The following is an 18,597-nucleotide window of genomic DNA, read 5'->3' on the forward strand; positions in this document are numbered from 1 at the left end:
CTGGTCAGGAAGGGGGGTAAATCCTCTGGAGGACCAGAGCTGAACAAAATGCGGTATAAACACATCACAAATGCCTCAAAAATGTATGTAGAAAAATGCAAAACAAACTGCAAAAAGCACTGGAGAAAGCATTAAATGCAACACGCATATACAGTATGTTAAAAGAGCCTAAAGAAGGGTTCCAAGGAGTGTTGGGAATTTTCCCAGTTTGCAATGGTATAAAAAGAGCTTTGAGCATTTTCTGGGTAAAGAAAGAGGAGGCTGCAGCAGAGTTATAAATCGTGTTTAGATAAGGAGCAAGTAGAAGTTTGAAATTCTCCTCCATACCCATCACAACATGTAGTGATGTTGATAGCACTGAATAAATCATAAATAAAATAATGCTGCACTGCAAAATAAATCAAAATAAAATTGAACTGAATTAAAACATAACTGAAATAAAGTGTCCATAAAAATGAGTCCATAAATGTAAAATCATCAATAATGATTCCGTGGTATAACTTTTCACACATTAATATGCTTCTTCATGTGCTGATATCCCAACACCATCAGATGAAGTGCTATAGATCATACAGGCAGTGTCACCTCACCTCAGAGTAATAGAAATGTGCTTTGTAATACCAAATAGGGAACAGGCTCTTCACTTTCCCGGTCATCAACCATATGAAAGTGGTCAGACACCATTGAGCTTTCAATAAAGTATCAAGCCAGAACTAGGGACCGGTCCTTTTAAGGAAGTTGGAGGTCACAGATTTCTATCCTTAATAGAGGAAACAGAGGACACTCTGGTGCAGTATGTACTATCAGATGTATTTATTAAAACAGTGGTACACTCACATGTAAAAAATTAATAAACCGCCATGTAAATAGATAAAAATCACCAGCTCCAAACTGCATTTCCTTGCAGCTATATTCGCAATTTGTGTCTGCCCAAAGCCACGCCTCCTATGAGTTGCGTCACGCCCACGTGACTTCATCAGAAGATTGGTAGAGGTGAGATGAGGAATCCTTATATAGTGTCTGAGAGCCAATGAAACGGTGGCCATTTTGCCAAAGCCCATGGTGGCCATTTTCTATTAGTGCAGAGTTCTACAGTGGCCATTTTCTCTTGGACTGAAACATAATTATTAAACCACGGCCATGATAACAGAAAGGAGGAATGGCGGCGGCTATTTGTTAGTAGTGCAGCGTTCTACGGTGGCCATTTTCCCTTGGACTGAGACATAATTATTAAACCACGGCCATGATAACATAATGCTCGATCATCATGCAATCTTACAAACTTCACGATCCACGGGATCTAAAGTGACTTCCAGTTGCACTCACACCTCCTCGTACATCGCAGACACTGTATCCCATCTGCACATGGCGAACGTATGGTGCCTTTCTCACCCAACTGACAGGGAATTTACCTACTACTTGACTCCGCATGACACTATGTTCTGTATTGACTATATATTCTACTCCTCCTCCCTTTTACCTATGGTGAGATACTCAGAGATCTTGGTAATAGACATCTTGGATCACAACCCGGTTGTGGTCACCCTTGACAATCTACAATCTAGCGGTAACCCACCCCCTTGGCGGTTCCCCTCCTACTTCACAGACAACAAGGACTTTCGCCATATGATACTCAATGCTTGGAATGACTATGTCCTCACCAACGCAGTACATGCTACTGACCCCATTTTATTTTGGGAAATGGCCAAGGCGGTCCTGCGGGGTAAAATTATATCTCATGTTTCCCAGTACAAGAGGCACTCTTTGGACCAGTTCTGCCTGGCTACCACAACTCTTCGAAAGGCCCAATTAGAACTTGGCCAGAATAGATCCACGGAAAGGAAACAGAAATGGCAGGAAGCTAAAAGAAATTTTGAGCTATGGGTCGAACAAAGGGAGCGAATTAAAACATCTTATCGCTCCCTACAGTTCCATAAATACAGCAATAAGGCCGGAAAACTTTTGGCCAACCTTTGTCGTGGCCCCCTATGCTCCTACCCATATTATGGCACTCAAGGACCCTCGTGGAAATCTGACGACCTCCTCGTGCGACATATCCTCTTTATTAATGAATTTCTACCAACAACTGTACTCTGAGGAACAGGTAGATATGGAAAAAGCAGAATTGCTCCTACAGTCTCTTCACTTACCCCGTCTTTCTCAAGCTCACTTAGATGTGCTGAACGCACCTATCTCTTCGGAAGAGCTCCTGACGACTAATGCTAATCTATCTAATTGTAAGGCCCCTGGCCCAGATGGCTACTCATCTGAATTTTACAAGTTATCCCGTGAATATGTTCATCATACCATGTTGCAAGTATACAACAATATATGGAAGGGTGGTCCTTACCTCCCTACGGGATCCACAGCATTTATAAAGTTACTGGCCAAAAAGGACAAAGACCCCACTCTTCCTGGTTCATATCACCCTATCTCATTCATTAATGTGGATGCTAAGATCTTGTCCAAAACAGTCGCCTCACGTCTGGTGAGTATTCTCCCTGGCCTGCTGCACCCTGCTCAGTCAGGGTTTGTCAAAGGTAGATCAGCAATTCTACATATCCGCAAAGTCATTATGGCGCTGGAACAGGTTAAGCTTCACACGATCAAGATATGACCATTCTGTCTCTTGACGCGGAAAAAGCATTCGATAATATTAATCTCCACTGGCTCTTCTTAGTCTTGAGGAATCTCGGTTTTCAAGGAACAATCCTGGAATTTATTTCTTTCCATGTATTCCTCTCCTACGGCTAGGTTAATCACTCTGAGTACAGTACCCCACTGGGTTCATTTGTGTCTTTTGTCTGCTCAGAGTGTTACTGAGGGCCTGGATATCCCCTCACAGCCCTACCTTATCCTCTGTCAAGAAAGATCTGAAATCACTTTTATACCTTGAACAATTGGATACTCTGATCCAAAATGTTGGCCCCACCAAACATTTTTTCACACGTTGGAGGTCTTTTATCGAACATACATTTTCCCAACGGGAAATAAATCAACTTATGGTTACACTCCATTATACTGCCTGGTATACTAAATCCAACCTGGCTAATACCCTAGATCGCCTGAAGGTCTCTGACACCACATCTACTATGGGAAATGCTCTCCCCCCCATCCTGGGGGATTTTCTCTTACACCTGTCGGGCAAACGGAGTAGGAGTAGTTAATCCAAGCACCTATCCCTACTGGATTCTCATTAAGTATCTCTGTTCTCATTTTTGGAAATCTGCCTGATGTAGATGTAATCTTGACCATGTGAAGTTTACTTTCTGTTACCATGACCCGTATATGTGCCATTTTGGGACAGAGTTGAGGTCTCCAGAGTTCGGCTTTCCTCTGTATATGTCTGAATATGATGTGTCTGACTTGTGAATGACAAGCTTTCCTCTGCTTATTTGTCTTGAAGTGTACATTTGTCAGGAATGGGCTCACCTGCCGTGTGGGCTGCAGTACCAGTGCTTGCCAGCGGGTGTGTCAGGAATGGCCTCACCTGCCGTGTGGGCTGCAGTACCGGTGCCTGCCAGCGGGTGCTTTCAGCAGCCAGGATCTCACTCCTGCAATCAAGCCATCACCTGCGGCTGATTGCAGGAGGTATATTTAAGCAGCAGGAGGTATATTTAAGCAGCACCAGGCCTGCAATCAGTGCCTTGGTGTTTTCCCATGTGCCCTGTTGTCCTGATCCTGTTTTCTGTATCCTGTCTTCTACCTGCTTGACTCTAACTCTGCTAGAACTCCGCCTGCACCGACCCCGGCTATTCCTGACCATTCTCCTGCCTGCTCCTGTTGTACTTTATCTGCCCGATTGTTCCTGACCTGGCCAGTCCTGACCACTCCACCTCTCCAGCCATGACTACAATTGTACATATCTATTATTAGTTGGAGGTTTGGTTTTTGGTTGCATGTGCGTTTGTATATTTGTGCTCCTAAAAAAATTTTATTATTATTTCATCATTTCTGAAGCCTGCTGTTCCCTGTGTCAGTCCACACATCTCTGGTCATACCTGGATCCCTGACAACATTACATCTAGTTACTCTGTTGATTTGTTATTTCTTTTGTTGCTTTTGTCTCCTGCCTGGTTCCCTAATATCGGGATTTTTTATATTTTCTTTTGTGATTATGTGAAAAGGAAAAATTTAAACTCTGAATAAAAGATAATTATGGGATGTAAGTAAGGAAAAGATTCACATCCTAGATCTTGACATCTCAGTAGATGAGCAGAAATTATGCACCAAAACACATTTCAAAAATGTTGATAGGAATAGCTACCTCCCTATTGATAGCTGCCATAATTTTTCTTGGCTGTATAATATACCTAAGGGACAACAAATTCGACTGAGAAGAAATTGTACCAAAAAGGAGGCTTTTTTTTAACAAGCTAGTATGATGGGCAGAAGATTCACCTCCGAAGGATATGATCAACAGTTTATTAATGATACAATAAAAGAAGTGGCGAACATGGATAGGGATAAATTGATCAACACTGCAATTAATGATAAACAGAAAGATATAGTACCGATTATCCTGGAGTATATTCTACAACACAAACAAGTAGAAAAGATTGTACAAGGACATTGCTATATACTGAAGGCTGACAAACATCTTCGTACTACTCTACCAGATCGACCTAGATTTGTATACAAGAGAGTCCCCACTCTAAGGGATAAAATAGTAAAGAATGTTACTGAACCACCACCAATAAACCAATTCTTTTTTCGGGAAAAGGCTTCTATCCATGCAAAAGATGTAATGCGTGTAGCCACACTGTTTTAATAAATACATCTGTTAGTACATACTGCACCATCAGAGTATCCTTTGTTTCCTCTAATAGAAATCTGTGACCTCCAACTTCCTTAAAGGGACCGGTCCCGAGTTCTGATTTGATACTTTATTGAAAGCTTAATGGTGTCTGACCACTTTCATATGGTTGATGATCGGGAAAGTGAAGAGCCCATTGTCTATTTGGTATTACAAAGCACATTTCTATTGCTCTGAGGTGAGGTGACACTGCCTGTATGATCTATAGCACTTCATCTGATGGTGTTGGGATATCAGCACAGGAAGAAGCATATTAATGTGTGAAAAGTTATACCACTGAATCATTATTGATGATTTTACATTTATGGACTTATTTTTATGGACACTTTATTTCAGTTATGTTTTAATTCAGTTCAATTTTAATTTGATTTAATTTGCAGTGCAGCATTATTTTATTTATGATTCATGGTTTGGTTGTGGGAACACAATTTTAATGCTAGCAGCAGCAGCCTTCATTGTTAAATATTTTTTCACATCATTTTGTTTGTTCACTTTATTTAGGTAGTGCAGGGTTTTTTGCATTTAGATAGCACTGAATAGCTCTGCGGTAGAACACTAGCACAGCACAGTAGCACAGAACTCTCTCTCCCTTCACCACAGGGTGCAGTCAGCCGTCCTTCTCTATAACTTCAACATGCTGACAAATGGGCTGCTGGAAGAGCTACCTTTTTATAGTGAGGGGGCTGACACTTTTTTTTTTTTTTTTAAACTGCATTATGACCACAGTATTGCACCTGACCAAAGTTCTTAGTGCACTGCAAGCCATTATGGGATGTTCCTTTTGGCGCTCCCATTGATTGTCCTTGAAAATTTGGGGTTTGGCTTTATTTACCATTGGTCCAAACCTGAAAGTCATTCCTACAGGACATGTTTTTTAAATTCAATCTCCTACATATACAAGTCAATAATAAATAGACAACATGCATTTTAAACAAATGAGTTACAGCTGAAACCAGGAGATGAAACAATACAAAATTGTGTACATAATATCCATATTCAATTTTGCATGCATTTACCTAAGAAATTTCATTCAAAATTCTTTCCATTTATGGCCAGCTTAACTTGCCAAGCAAAAGTCTGTTTTTTGTGTACTGTATTTTTTGCTCCATAAGATGCACTTTTTTCCCCCCAAAAAAATGGGGGTAAATGTCTACGCGTCTTATGGAGACAGCTTGAGGCTTCACAGCTGAGTGCCCACTGCGCATGTGCTAGAAGCGTTGCACTTTGTGAATGGCCCCGTAGTCTTCTGGGACCTGTCACGTGTTCCACAAGACTACAGAGAGGACAACTTCCGATCGCCTAGGCGATCGCAGCGGAAGTGGGAGCGGGTACCTGTCAAATTCGGGTACCTGTTTCCCAAAGGTCTGCAGTCTCCGGTCATCTTCTGTACCATGTCTGCAGTCTCTGGTCATCTCCTGTACCATGTTTGCAGTCTCTGGTCATCTCCTGTACCATGTCTGCAGTCTCTGGTCATCTCCTGTACCATGTCTGCAGTCTCTGGTCATCTCCTGTACCACGTCTACAGTCTCCGGTCATCTCCTGTACCACATCTGCAGTCTCCGGTCATCTCCTGTACCTCGTCTGCAGTCTCCGGTCATCTCCTGTACCTCGTCTGCAGTCTCCGGTCATCTCCTGTACCTCGTCTGCAGTCTCCGGTCATCTCCTGTACCTCGTCTGCAGTCTCCGGTCATCTCCTGTACCTCGTCTGCAGTCTCCGGTCATCTCCTGTACCTCGTCTGCAGTCTCCGGTCATCTCCTGTACCACGTCTGCAGTCTCCGGTCATCTCCTGTACCACGTCTGCAGTCTCCGGTCATCTCCTGTACTATGTCTGCAGTCTCTGGTCATCTCCTGTACCATGTCTGCAGTCTCTGGTCATCTCCTGTACCATGTCTGCAGTCTCTGGTCATCTCCTGTACTATGTCTGCAGTCTCTGGTCATCTCCTGTACCATGTCTGCAGTCTCTGGTCATCTCCTGTACTATGTCTGCAGTCTCTGGTCATCTCCTGTACCACATCTGCAGTGTCTGGTCATCTGTAGTATGTCTGCAGTCTCTGGTCATCTCCTGTACTATGTCTGCAGTCTCCGGTCATCTCCTGTACCACGTCTGCAGTCTCTGGTCATCTCCTGTACCTCGTCTGCAGTCTCCGGTCATCTCCTGTACCACGTCTGCAGTCTCCGGTCATCTCCTGTACTATGTCTGCAGTCTCCGGTCATCTCCTGTACCATGTCTGCAGTCTCTGGTCATCTCCTGTACCACGTCTGCAGTCTCTGGTCATCTCCTGTAATATGTCTGCAGTCTCTGGTCATCTCCTGTACCATGTCTGCAGTCTCTGGTCATCTCCTGAACCATGTCTGCAGTCTCTGGTCATCTCCTGTACCACGTCTGCAGTCTCTGGTCATCTCCTGTACTATGTCTGCAGTCTCTGGTCATCTCCTGTACCATGTCTGCAGTCTCTGGTCATCTCCTGTACCATGTCTGCAGTCTCTGGTCATCTCCTGTACCATGTCTGCAGTCTCTGGTCATCTCCTGTACCATGTCTGCAGTCTCTGGTCATCTCCTGTACTATGTCTGCAGTCTCTGGTCATCTCCTGTACCATGTCTGCAGTCTCTGGTCATCTCCTGTACTATGTCTGCAGTCTCTGGTCATCTCCTGTACCACATCTGCAGTGTCTGGTCATCTGTAGTATGTCTGCAGTCTCTGGTCATCTCCTGTACTATGTCTGCAGTCTCTGGTCATCTCCTGTACCACGTCTGCAGTCTCTGGTCATCTCCTGCAGTATGTCTGCAGTCTCTGGTCATCTCCTGCAGTATGTCTGCAGTCTCTGGTCATCTCCTGTATTATGTCTGCTGTCTCTGGTCATCTCCTGTACCATGTCTGCAGTCTCTGGTCATCTCCTGTACTACGTCTGCAGTCTCTGGTCATCTCCTGTACCACGTCTGCAGTCTCTGGTCATCTCCTGTACCATGTCTGCAGTCTCTGGTCATCTCCTGTACCATGTCTGCAGTCTCTGGTCATCTCCTGTACTATGTCTGCAGTCTCTGGTCATCTCCTGTACCACATCTGCAGTGTCTGGTCATCTCCTGTAATATGTCTGCAGTCTCTGGTCATTTCCTGTACGATGTCTGCAGTCTCTGGTCATCTCCTGTACTATGTCTGCAGTCTCTGGTCATCTCCTGTACCACGTCTGCAGTCTCTGGTCATCTCCTGTACCACGTCTGCAGTCTGGTCATCTCCTGTACTATGTTCGCAGTGTCTGGTCATCTCCTGTAATATGTCTGCAGTCTCTGGTCATCATCCCCTGTAGTATGTCTGCAGTCTCTGGTCATCTCCTGTACTATGTCTGCAGTCTCTGGTCATCTCCTGTACTATGTCTGCAGTCTCTGGTCATCTCCTGTACTATGTCTGCAGTCTCTGGTCATCTCCTGTACCATGTCTGCAGTCTCTGGTCATCTCCTGTAGTATGTCTGCAGTCTCCGGTCATCTCCTGTACTATGTTTGCAGTCTCTGGTCATCTCCTGTAGTATGTCTGCAGTCTCTGGTCATCTCCTGTACTATGTTTGCAGTCTCTGGTCATCTCCTGTAGTATGTCTGCAGTCTCTGGTCATCTCCTGTACCATGTCTGCAGTCTCTGGTCATCTCCTGTAGTATGTCTGCAGTCTCCGGTCATCTCCTGTACTATGTTTGCAGTCTCTGGTCATCTCCTGTAGTATGTCTGCAGTCTCTGGTCATCTCCTGTACTATGTTTGCAGTCTCTGGTCATCTCCTGTAGTATGTCTGCAGTCTCTGGTCATCTCCTGTACCGTCTGCAGTCTCTGACCATCTCCTGTAATATGTCTGCAGTCTCTGGTCATTTCCTGTAGTATGTCTGCAGTCTCTGGTCATCTCCTGTACTATGTCCGCAGTCTCTGGTCATCTCCTGTACTATGTCCGCAGTCTCTGGTCATCTCCTGTACTGTGTCCGCAGTCTCTGACCATCTCCTGTACTGTGTCCGCAGTCTCTGACCATCTCCTGTAATATGTCTGCAGTCTCTGGTCATTTCCTGTAGTATGTCTGCAGTCTCTGGTCATCTCCTGTACTGTGTCCGCAGTCTCTGCTCATCTCCTGTACTATGTCCGCAGTCTCTGGTTATTTCCTGTACTATGTCTGCAATCCATTGGTTCAGAATATTTTTTTTCTTGTTTTCCTCCTCTAAAACCTAGGTGCGTCTTATGATCAGGTGTGTCTTATGGAGCAAAAAATACGGTACCTTGTGGTCGGGTAACATGTCTGGATACCTCACGCCGAAGTTTTATTCCAAAAACCATCAAAATATTATATTGATTGTAGCATAATTCTCACCTCAGTTCTTGCAGTACACATTTGTAATGTATGAGTCCCCGACACAGACGTTTTATTCCAGAGTCCTTCAGATTATTTTCTGATATGTCCAGTCTGGTGAGGGATGGGTTTGTGAGAAGAACAAAATACAGCTGATCGCAGTTCAAAGGAGTCAGGTCACATAAAATGAGGCTGCAAGGACAAAACAGACCCACAAGTTATGTTAAATGAAAATTAGAAAGACATAAAAAGGAGAAGTTCACAGAAGACTGTGAATAAATGATGCGGCTTTGTGGGCGGAGCCCTGCACGGCCACGCTGTTTTCAAATTTGACAGAAAGTACAGGGAAACTTCTTCCCGTATTATCTGTCAGAGGGAGGGGGGGCGGCGGGGGCGGCTGCAGCTATGGGAACATGTTACAAATTTCTCAATCATCTCCTGCAAGGTACAGCTTGCATCTCTAACACAGAATGTTTATTACATAACACTCTACATAACTCCAGAATAAATATAGTCTGGTGAGGGATAGGTTTGTGAAAGGAATGGTATTGCACTTGACCAAAGTTCTTAGTGCACTGCAAGCCATTATGGGATGTTCCTTTTGGCGCTCCCATTGATTGTCCTTGAAAATTTGGGGTTTGGCTTTATTTACCATTGGTCCAAACCTGAAAGTCATTCCTACAGGACATGTTTTTTAAATTCAATCTCCTACATATACAAGTCAATATTAAATAGACAACATGCATTTTAAACAAATGAGTTACAGCTGAAACCAGGAGATGAAACAATACAAAATTGTGTACATAATATCCATATTCATTTTTGCATGCATTTACCTAAGAAATTTCATTCAAAATTCTTTCCATTTATGGCCAGCTTAACTTGCCAAGCAGAAGTCTGTTTTTTGTGTACTGTATTTTTTGCTTCGCAGTAGAAGTGGGAGCGGGTACCTGTCAAATTCAGGTACCTGTTTCCCAAAGGTCTGCAGTCTCTGGTCATCTCCTGTACTATGTCTGCAGTCTCTGATCATTTCCTGTACTATGTCTGCAGTCTCTGATCATTTCCTGTACTATGTCTGCAGTCCATTGGTTCAGAATATTTTTTTTCTTGTTTTCCTCCTCTAAAACCTAGGTGCATCTTATGGTTAGAGCCGCCTCGGCACCGGGAGGTCTCTGGTTGAATTAAAAGTGCAAGATACCAAAGAGGATCAGACTTTTCTGAGTTTACTCCTGTGATAGACACACAGGAGATGATGACTGGTGTCTTCCTAGAAGGAGGTTAGAAGATGCATGGAAAACTGGAGAAGAATAGTTCTGTATGGACTGTGCTTTGCTGTCTGAATGGCTGGGACTTGTATTTCCATGTTGTCTATGCAGCTACCTGGACACTGGGACACTGGCCCTCCTTTCTGCTCTTCCTGCAACAGCTGTCTGTGGTCTGGTTGCTATGGCCAGGACACACAGCCCTCTGAGGACCCGTGATGTTCCTATGAAGGACCTCTGCCTACCAGACCTCCTTTCCCCTCTTACGCAGCCTGGACTTCTTCTTCTTAGGAGGCCACTGTTGGCTGGCGGGTCCCTGAATCTCTCCATGGGGTGGTCTATGTGCTGTTTTTTTAACCACTTGCCTACTGGACACTTTTACCCCCTTCCTGCTCAGGCCAATTTTCAGCTTTCAGTGCTGTCACACTTTGAATGACAATTGCATGGTCTTGCAACAATGTACCCATACCAAATGTTTATAATTTTTTGAGACAGGGATTTCTTTTTTGCTAAACAAACTAAAACGTTTAAAAAAAAAAAGAGTTTTTTTCTTAGTTTTTGTTATAAAATTGTGTGAATAAGTAATTTTTCTCCTTCACTTATGTGTGCTAATGAGGCTGCAGTTCTAGGCATTGATAGGCTGCACTGATGGGCATGGATAGGCACTACTGATAGGCAGCAGTGATGGGTACTGACAGGCATCACTGATGGACATTGAAAGACGACACTAATATGAGGCACTGATAGGCGGCACTGATGAGAAAACATTGAAATAAAAAGAAATCAGATTTGTCTGACAACTTCTGTCTTTCATAAATCCATGTTGACTTTGGTTAAACTATTTTTTCTAGCAAAAACTGATCAATATGGTTATTTATTAAACTCTCCAGTATCTTCCCAACTATGGAAGTTACACTAACAGGTCTGTAATTACTTGGTAAAGATGTTGACCCCTTTTTAAATATTGGCACCACATTAGCCTTATGCCAATCCAGTGGTACTATGCCAGTCATTAAAGAGTCCCTAAAAATTAGAAACAATGGCTTTGAAATGACAGAGCTCAATTCTTTAAGGACCCGTGGGTGTATGCCATCCAGTCCAGGTGCTTTATTCACCTTTATTCTGTCTAAATATTTTTGGATCATAGCATTTATGAGCCAATGTGGATCATCTGGAGCTGTGTCAATATCATGCCCATTATGGACAAGAGCCCCCCCCCCATGCTCCTTTGTATACACAGAGCTGAAGAAGGTATTTAATAAATTAGCAGTCACCCCCTCTAGATTCTTTTGTAAAGGGCCTACATGCTTGGACCGGACCTTTTTACTATTAATATATTTTAAGAATTTCTTTGTGTTTGTCTTACTCTCTTTTGTAATCTGTCATTTGTTTGGAATGTTTGTGGCCCTGATTTCATTTATCATCATTTAATTGTTACAAGGAATATAACAAAACATGTAAAATGTTCATTTTTACAAAAAAAATTTAAAGCTCTTTTCTTATAGCTTTTTTAACTTTGGCCGAGAGCCACATAGGTTTTATTTTTTTTTTTCAGCCTTTTAAACTTGTTGCCCATGGGAATATATTTTGCAGTGTTTCACACATATTTTCATTTTGAAGAATTGCCCTCCCATCCATCCTTTCCTCAGCCTTGGAACATTTTCTTTTATTTGTTCTCCTCTTAGAATAAAGGATGCAGGCATGTTTTTATTCTTTAGCCCTGGACCACACCAATGCGATTTCAGTTGCAACATGCTATGTCGCATCTAATGTATTTCTATGGCACTGTTTTAATCAGTACAATTTGAAGTAGCGCAATTTCAAAAATAGTTCCTGCACTACTTTTTTTTTATTTCATTATGACTGCATTGGCTTCTTCTAAACAAAGTCACAAGCCGCAGTAAAATCGAAGGTACAAATTACACTGATCTGCGGCTTTGAAATCACGCTACTTCAAGTGAAGTAGCACGATTTCAAAGTCGCACTTCGTGTGAACCAGGGCTTAAGTGCATAACTTTACATTTAGCAACAACAAACCTCATTTGCCACATAGTTGCCCAATTAAACAGAGTATTGAGGTTGGCTTGTAAACTGGAGACTCCTGTAAGGATGTTATTCCACTGCAAAGCTTGGTGTCATCTGCAAAGACTGAAATGGTATATTTAATCCCAGACCCTATATTGTTTATAAATATATTAAAAAGTAAGGGTCCCAACACTGAACCCTGGGGTACACCACTGACACCCCTAGACCATTCAGAGTATGAATCATTAACCACTACTCTCTGAATACCATCTTTTGGCCAGTTTTCTATCCATTCACATACGGATTTTTCCAAGCCTGTAGACTTTACCTTACACATTAGCCGTGTGTGGGGAACTGTGTCAAACACTTTTGCAAAATCCAAGTAAGCTATGTTCCATACACACAGCCACTCCTTATCTAAGTTTTTGCTTTCCTCCTCATAAAAAGAAATCAGATTTGTTTGACAATTTTTTTTTTTTTTTTGTGAATCCATGCTGACTATTGTTTAAAATATTATTTTCTAGCAAAATTCCTTCATGTGGCTTTGGTTTCAGGACCATGCCAATTTTGATCTATTGTGGATCATTTGGGGCTATGTAAATTGTGACGTCATGACAGTATATAAGAACTGTCATTGGGGGCGCAGCTGTCAGACAGCTGGAGCCAGCATCGAGAGCAGAACGCTTTTTTAAAAAAAAGTTTCGGGTAGTGGCGGCACAGGACATTGTGATTGATGTTGATCTACTTCAGGAGACATTTTTTATACTTTTATTTTTAATAAAGGACTTGTTAAAGACTGTCTCTTGTCTTTTTTTTATACTACATTTTATTTTTGTGAATGGGTAGCGGTACCGCATACTCATTCACATGGGAGGGGGTGGGATCTGAGGGTCGCCTTGTTTAAGAGGGCTTCTAGATTCCAATAAACCCCCGCAGCCCCCACAACCACCAGCCAGGGTCGTGGGGAAGAGGCCCTTGTCCCCATCAAAATGGAGAAGAGTCTCTTGTTCCCATCAACATATTGACAAGGTGGAGCCCCCCCAAAGCACCCCCCTATGTTGAGGGCATGTGGCCTGGTATAGTTTGGGGAGATGCCACTCGCTTGCCCCCCCCCCCTTTCCTGACCTGGCGGGCTGCATGCTCGGAAAAGGGTCTAGTATGGATTTTGGGGTGGACCACAGCTCCTTTTTTAAAAAAAATGTTGGCATTGGGTTCCCCTCAAAATACATACCAGACCCGAAGGGCTTGATATAAATGGGAAGGGGGACCGAACGCTGTTTTTTTTTTTTAATGTAATTGTCTGGCAATACCGATGCTTCTTTTTACATTCAGCTATCAGCGGGGAACCCCACTGACAGCTGAACATGAATGAATGTTTAAGTACTACAATACTTAATAATATAACTTATTCGGTATTTTAGTAACTGTGCGGTATCTTACCACATACCCAGATGCCGTAAGATACTGTTCAGTTTGGTTCGTGTTCAAAGTTCACGGTCGAAAATTCTGCAGGTTCGGATGTTGGACCGCAAACTGAACAGGGAGGTGTTCGGCCCATCACTAGACTTGAGTTCCCCCCACTTACCTTGGTATACACAGAGCTGAAGAATGTATTTATTAAATTTGCCTTCTCTTTGTCCCCAGGTATCAACTCAAAATTATCTTGTAAAGGGTCTACAAAGTCCAATAATTAACTTTGAAAAACACAGAATCATATGCAGCCCCACTCATAATGCTTCACCACCATCACACTCTCCATTACCAAGGTTCTCTTGCACATTCACTTTGAGATCACTTCTCACATAGAGACAAACATCACCGCCTTTCCGTTTTACCCTGTATCTCTGAAAAAGAGCATAGCCAGGAAAATAATATCCCAGGGTTGTAAAGAATGAAGCCAAGATTCAGCAATACCAATTAAATCATAGTTCTCTTCATGCACTGAAGCTTCCAACTCTCCTATTTTGCTTTGTAGACTTCTGGCATTGGTGAACAAACACTTTTATTCATGGTCACATTCTGCATCTTTTTTTTAACAGTACTTGTAATATTAACTTTTAATATCTAAATTTTAATTCGGTCTCTAGTAAATTCTGAAATATGCCTGGCAGAATATATACCCTCTTAATTGCATGTGAATGCGAGGTTTTGAAATTGAGTAGTAACAGATATGAATTGTTTGTGTCTGGCTTAGATAATTAGGAAAGGTCTAGGTTTATGATTTCTTTAGAACTGCCTATGTAAAGTATATCTTGTTTTGAATTCATATAATGAGTCTGCGAGTTTAAATTGTATTCATAAATCATGTATTCAGACAGCTGTATGTAATATAAGAACTTCAGAGTTCTCTTCTAGAATGTCCATGTCAATCATGTTAATTGGCCTAGCTGACTGAACAGAAACACATGTGTTGCTACACTGGGAGGAGACAAGGGGAGTGGTTAAGGAGCCCGCAAATTTGAAACAAAGGATAGTGGGAGGACTTAGTTCCTTGTGCATTTTAAGTATGATAGCCCATTCAAGGAACAGGCTCACTTTCTCACTTCTTCTCTTCACTTCACTCCATTCAGACATACATACACTTCAACACAAAAATAATTTGCGCTAGTAAATAAATAAATGTTCCAAAAAGCAATTAGACCTGTGAACATAAAAATAAAAATATTATCAATGTGAGTAATAAATATAAATACATAATTGAAAAAATTAATATATAAGTGTCCAAAAAAAGTCCAAAATAGAATGTGTAATACAAGTCCAAAGAAAAGTGCACAAAAGTATGTCAATCCACCACCAAAAGCACTAAATAAACTCACCAGAGCTATTAAAAACTGAAGCATATATTGCTCTGGGGGCGATGGTTTAGCAGAGCAATGAACCACTCATGGATGTTGTAGCAAACTTGCTCATCAGAGATGGACCAGAGTTCCCCTTTTTTATTAGATGTAATCCTCAATCCTTCCTTCCCTACCCCCTCCCTTCCTGAGAGGCACAGGGACAGATGTGTAAGTGTTAAAAGTTGCTGGCAGGCTGGAGCTGCAGGGGGGCCCAGCGCTACAAAGCCCCCCCATGAGCAGCAGATGCTCAGTCCCAAGGCCTGTGAAAACTCACTCCTCCTAATCAAGATAAGTTTTTTCCCAGGACTTGAAAGAGTTGGAACCTCATAAAACCTAACAGTTAAAGGTGACAGAATGAAATTAACATTCCTCAAGTCAGGTTTTTCCCCTATGTTTCATGTCATGGATTATGACAGATGTTGGTTCTAATTCAGAGTTCGCCCGACTGACCCCTCCCAAAACAGCGTATTGGCCAGTATTCAGAGCCATTCCCCCCCCCTGCAGGGGGACTTTAAAAGACAGGCTGGCAAGCCTAAAAAGTTAAGCTAAGCACATCTCCCAATTTTAACATCAATATACCACCTAGGGAGTCCCTTTTGCTCTGCACAGTGGATCTGCTTACAAACCAAGGCGTACTGGCAAATAACTTAACCCTTTAATTTCCTTCCTATTATCTTTTTGCTATATCTTGATATATATATATCTTAGTTACATGTCTTTGTAAATATTTTATTGCACCTGTTTAACACTTTCAGAAAGAAAGATTTATTACTAAAAGAGTCAAACTGTTTTTAAGCTCTTACTTGCAATTCACGAATTCCTGCCTTTGAAGAGACACTACTGTTTGTTATAATCTCTGTATAACAGGCCTGCGGACTGTGTTATACAGATCAATATTTCAATCATTATAGTGTATATTTGATAAAGGGAGTTTCCCAGTCTCCGACAAAAGTGGTGGTGGCAGGTAAAGGGTTAGTTGTGTAATTAACCCGACCCAGTAACAAGCGCATTCAGGCTGCAGGCACTGATTGTAGCCCATTAGCTGGACAATCGCTGTGTAGGGTGCAGCTGGGTGTGGCCTTGTTACGCGCATCACACCGCGGTTTTAGATCGGCTGGTCCTTCGGTCACGAGTTTGGTGAGAAGGTCTGGGGTCTGACGCCAGGGTCGTGACGTATTGTTGGTTGCGGTCGTGGGATTGACGCATGATTGGTGGCGGCGATCCGGCGATTGTGACAGATGTGTCTTCACGGAGTAATATTCTGCAGAACCCAGCTCCAAGCAGACCAATGTAAAAGAAGCAATGCTCTGTGATTAAATACCACTAAGGAAATCCACTTCTCCAAGAGATCACCTTATTCGTATCCAAAGGGGTTATGCCAGACACTCAGAGGAAACAACAACAACAACTTCATAGTGCAGTATTCTTAAAAACAGCTTCATTTATTATGCACTCATTGCACTTAACTCAAGAGGTGTCCCAGCTGACACCAGCGTTAACAGCATATAGGAAACACAATAGAACGAACCCAGCCACTCGGCACATGCGCAGTAGATCGCTGGGAAACTTAATGACGTCACATCAATCAAGCCCCACCCTACGCGTTTCATCATCGACGTCCTCACGGAGCGGAAGGTGATCTCTTGGAGAAGTGGATTTCCTTAGTGGTATTTAATCACAGAGCATTGCTTCTTTTACATTGGTCTGCTTGGAGTCGGGTTCTGCAGAATATTATTCCCTGAAGACACATCCATGAATGGTTCATTACTCTGCTAAACTATCGCCCCCAGAGCAATATATGCTTCAATTTTTAATAGCTCTGGTGAGTTTATTTAGTGCTTTTGGTGGTGGATTGACATACTTTTGTGCACTTTTCTTTGGACTTGTATTACACATTCTATTTTGGACTTTTTTTGGACACATATATATATATTATTTTTTTCAATTATGTATTTACATTTATTACTCACATTGACAATATTTTTATTTTTATGTTCACAGGTCTAATTGCTTTTTGGAACATTTATTTATTTACTAGCGCAAATTATTTTTGTGTTTTTTACACTTTATTAATTTATGGTGGATTTTGCAGCTGGTATATCAGATAGTGATCCATTTTTTTACCCTTTCCATAGGCGCCATTATATTTACTTATTAATACATACACTTCAGACACACAAAAGAATCACGTGGTAAGCTTGAACAAAGGAAAGCACATGGTCACTTCTTACAAAGGAGCACATGGCATACTTGAACAAAAGAACTACATTTCGTCTTATATCCAAAGAACAAACAACGTATATTCTTTATTTTTATTTTAAGCTGCATATCTTTTTGTATTTGAATTTGCTATTTTTAGATTGGCTTTGTATCTTTTGGTGTGTGATTAAATAAAGTCACACTGCTTTTTCCTAACTGGCTTTGAAAAGGATTTCTTCCCACAACCATCTACAAATACAGGAATACTAATAGAGTTTTTTCCAAAACTCTTATTTTCCAACAGTACTATAATTGCCAATGGATGTTTGTAAAATGGTAAATTCGTTATGACCTGCCATATCCCTCCTCCCATCTTCCCCTATTCCATGGCCTGTTAGTTTCTGACCCCTGAGTGAACTGATGGCCCCATTATATTCTAATTCTCCCTACCCCCTCAGTCCTAAAATAGATACTCCTCCAGCTTTCCAATAAGCCACCTTTAGCATAAATCTTGCACCCCAATGAAAACTCAGCCCAGTGCTCTAGAAGCCCAAATCTTTCTCTTTTACACCAGGTCTTTAGCCATGCATTCTGCTCTCTAATCTGCTCCTTGCTTTCTTTTAATATAATCAAATCAAACACTATGCTTCTTCCTTATTTTGATATTCTGATACCTCTATGACTTTTAAGAATATTTGCAACACAGATTACCATGCATCAGTGATTATTTCCATTGTATACCCATCAATAGTGATGTCATGCTCCCCTTTGATGCCTAAATATACTACAAATTGGGAATCAAATCTTTAGACCTCTATCTCCCATCAAAACTGGCAAGACATCTGGTCTAATATATCAAAAGTTCCATTAGCATTGCAGGCAAAAGAAACTAGATATAAGGTGTTGATGTGGTGGTACTTGGTCCATTTTTGTATTTCCTGTGCAATTCCTGGATATGCGTCCAGTTGTTCTAGGTCAGTGATGGTGAACCTTTTTGAGCCCGAGTGCCCAAACTGCAACACAAAACCAATTTTTTATTTCAAAGTGCCAACACTGGAATTAATCACTTGCCTACCGGGCACTTCTACCCCCTTCCTGCCCAGGACAATTTTCAGCTTTCAGTGCAGTTGCACTTAA

General features: G+C 42.0%; 1 protein-coding gene across 2 annotated transcripts in view; it reads right to left on the bottom strand.

The window, feature by feature from the left end:
- LOC149440225 (NACHT, LRR and PYD domains-containing protein 3-like) overlaps positions 1-18,597 on the bottom strand; it is a 141,104-nt gene that overhangs the window by 40,300 nt on the left and 82,207 nt on the right. For both annotated transcript variants that reach the window (XM_089658889.1, XM_089658888.1), the window contains exon 8: positions 9,159-9,329. In XM_089658889.1, coding sequence (XP_089515015.1) covers positions 9,159-9,329 — 171 coding nt within the window. The remainder of the gene's footprint in view (positions 1-9,158; positions 9,330-18,597) is intronic.

This window comes from Staurois parvus, unplaced genomic scaffold, assembly GCF_062004578.1.
Source record: "Staurois parvus isolate SC_StPar_1 unplaced genomic scaffold, SC_StPar_1.0 ptg001110l, whole genome shotgun sequence".
Classification (NCBI taxonomy): domain Eukaryota; kingdom Metazoa; phylum Chordata; class Amphibia; order Anura; family Ranidae; genus Staurois; species Staurois parvus.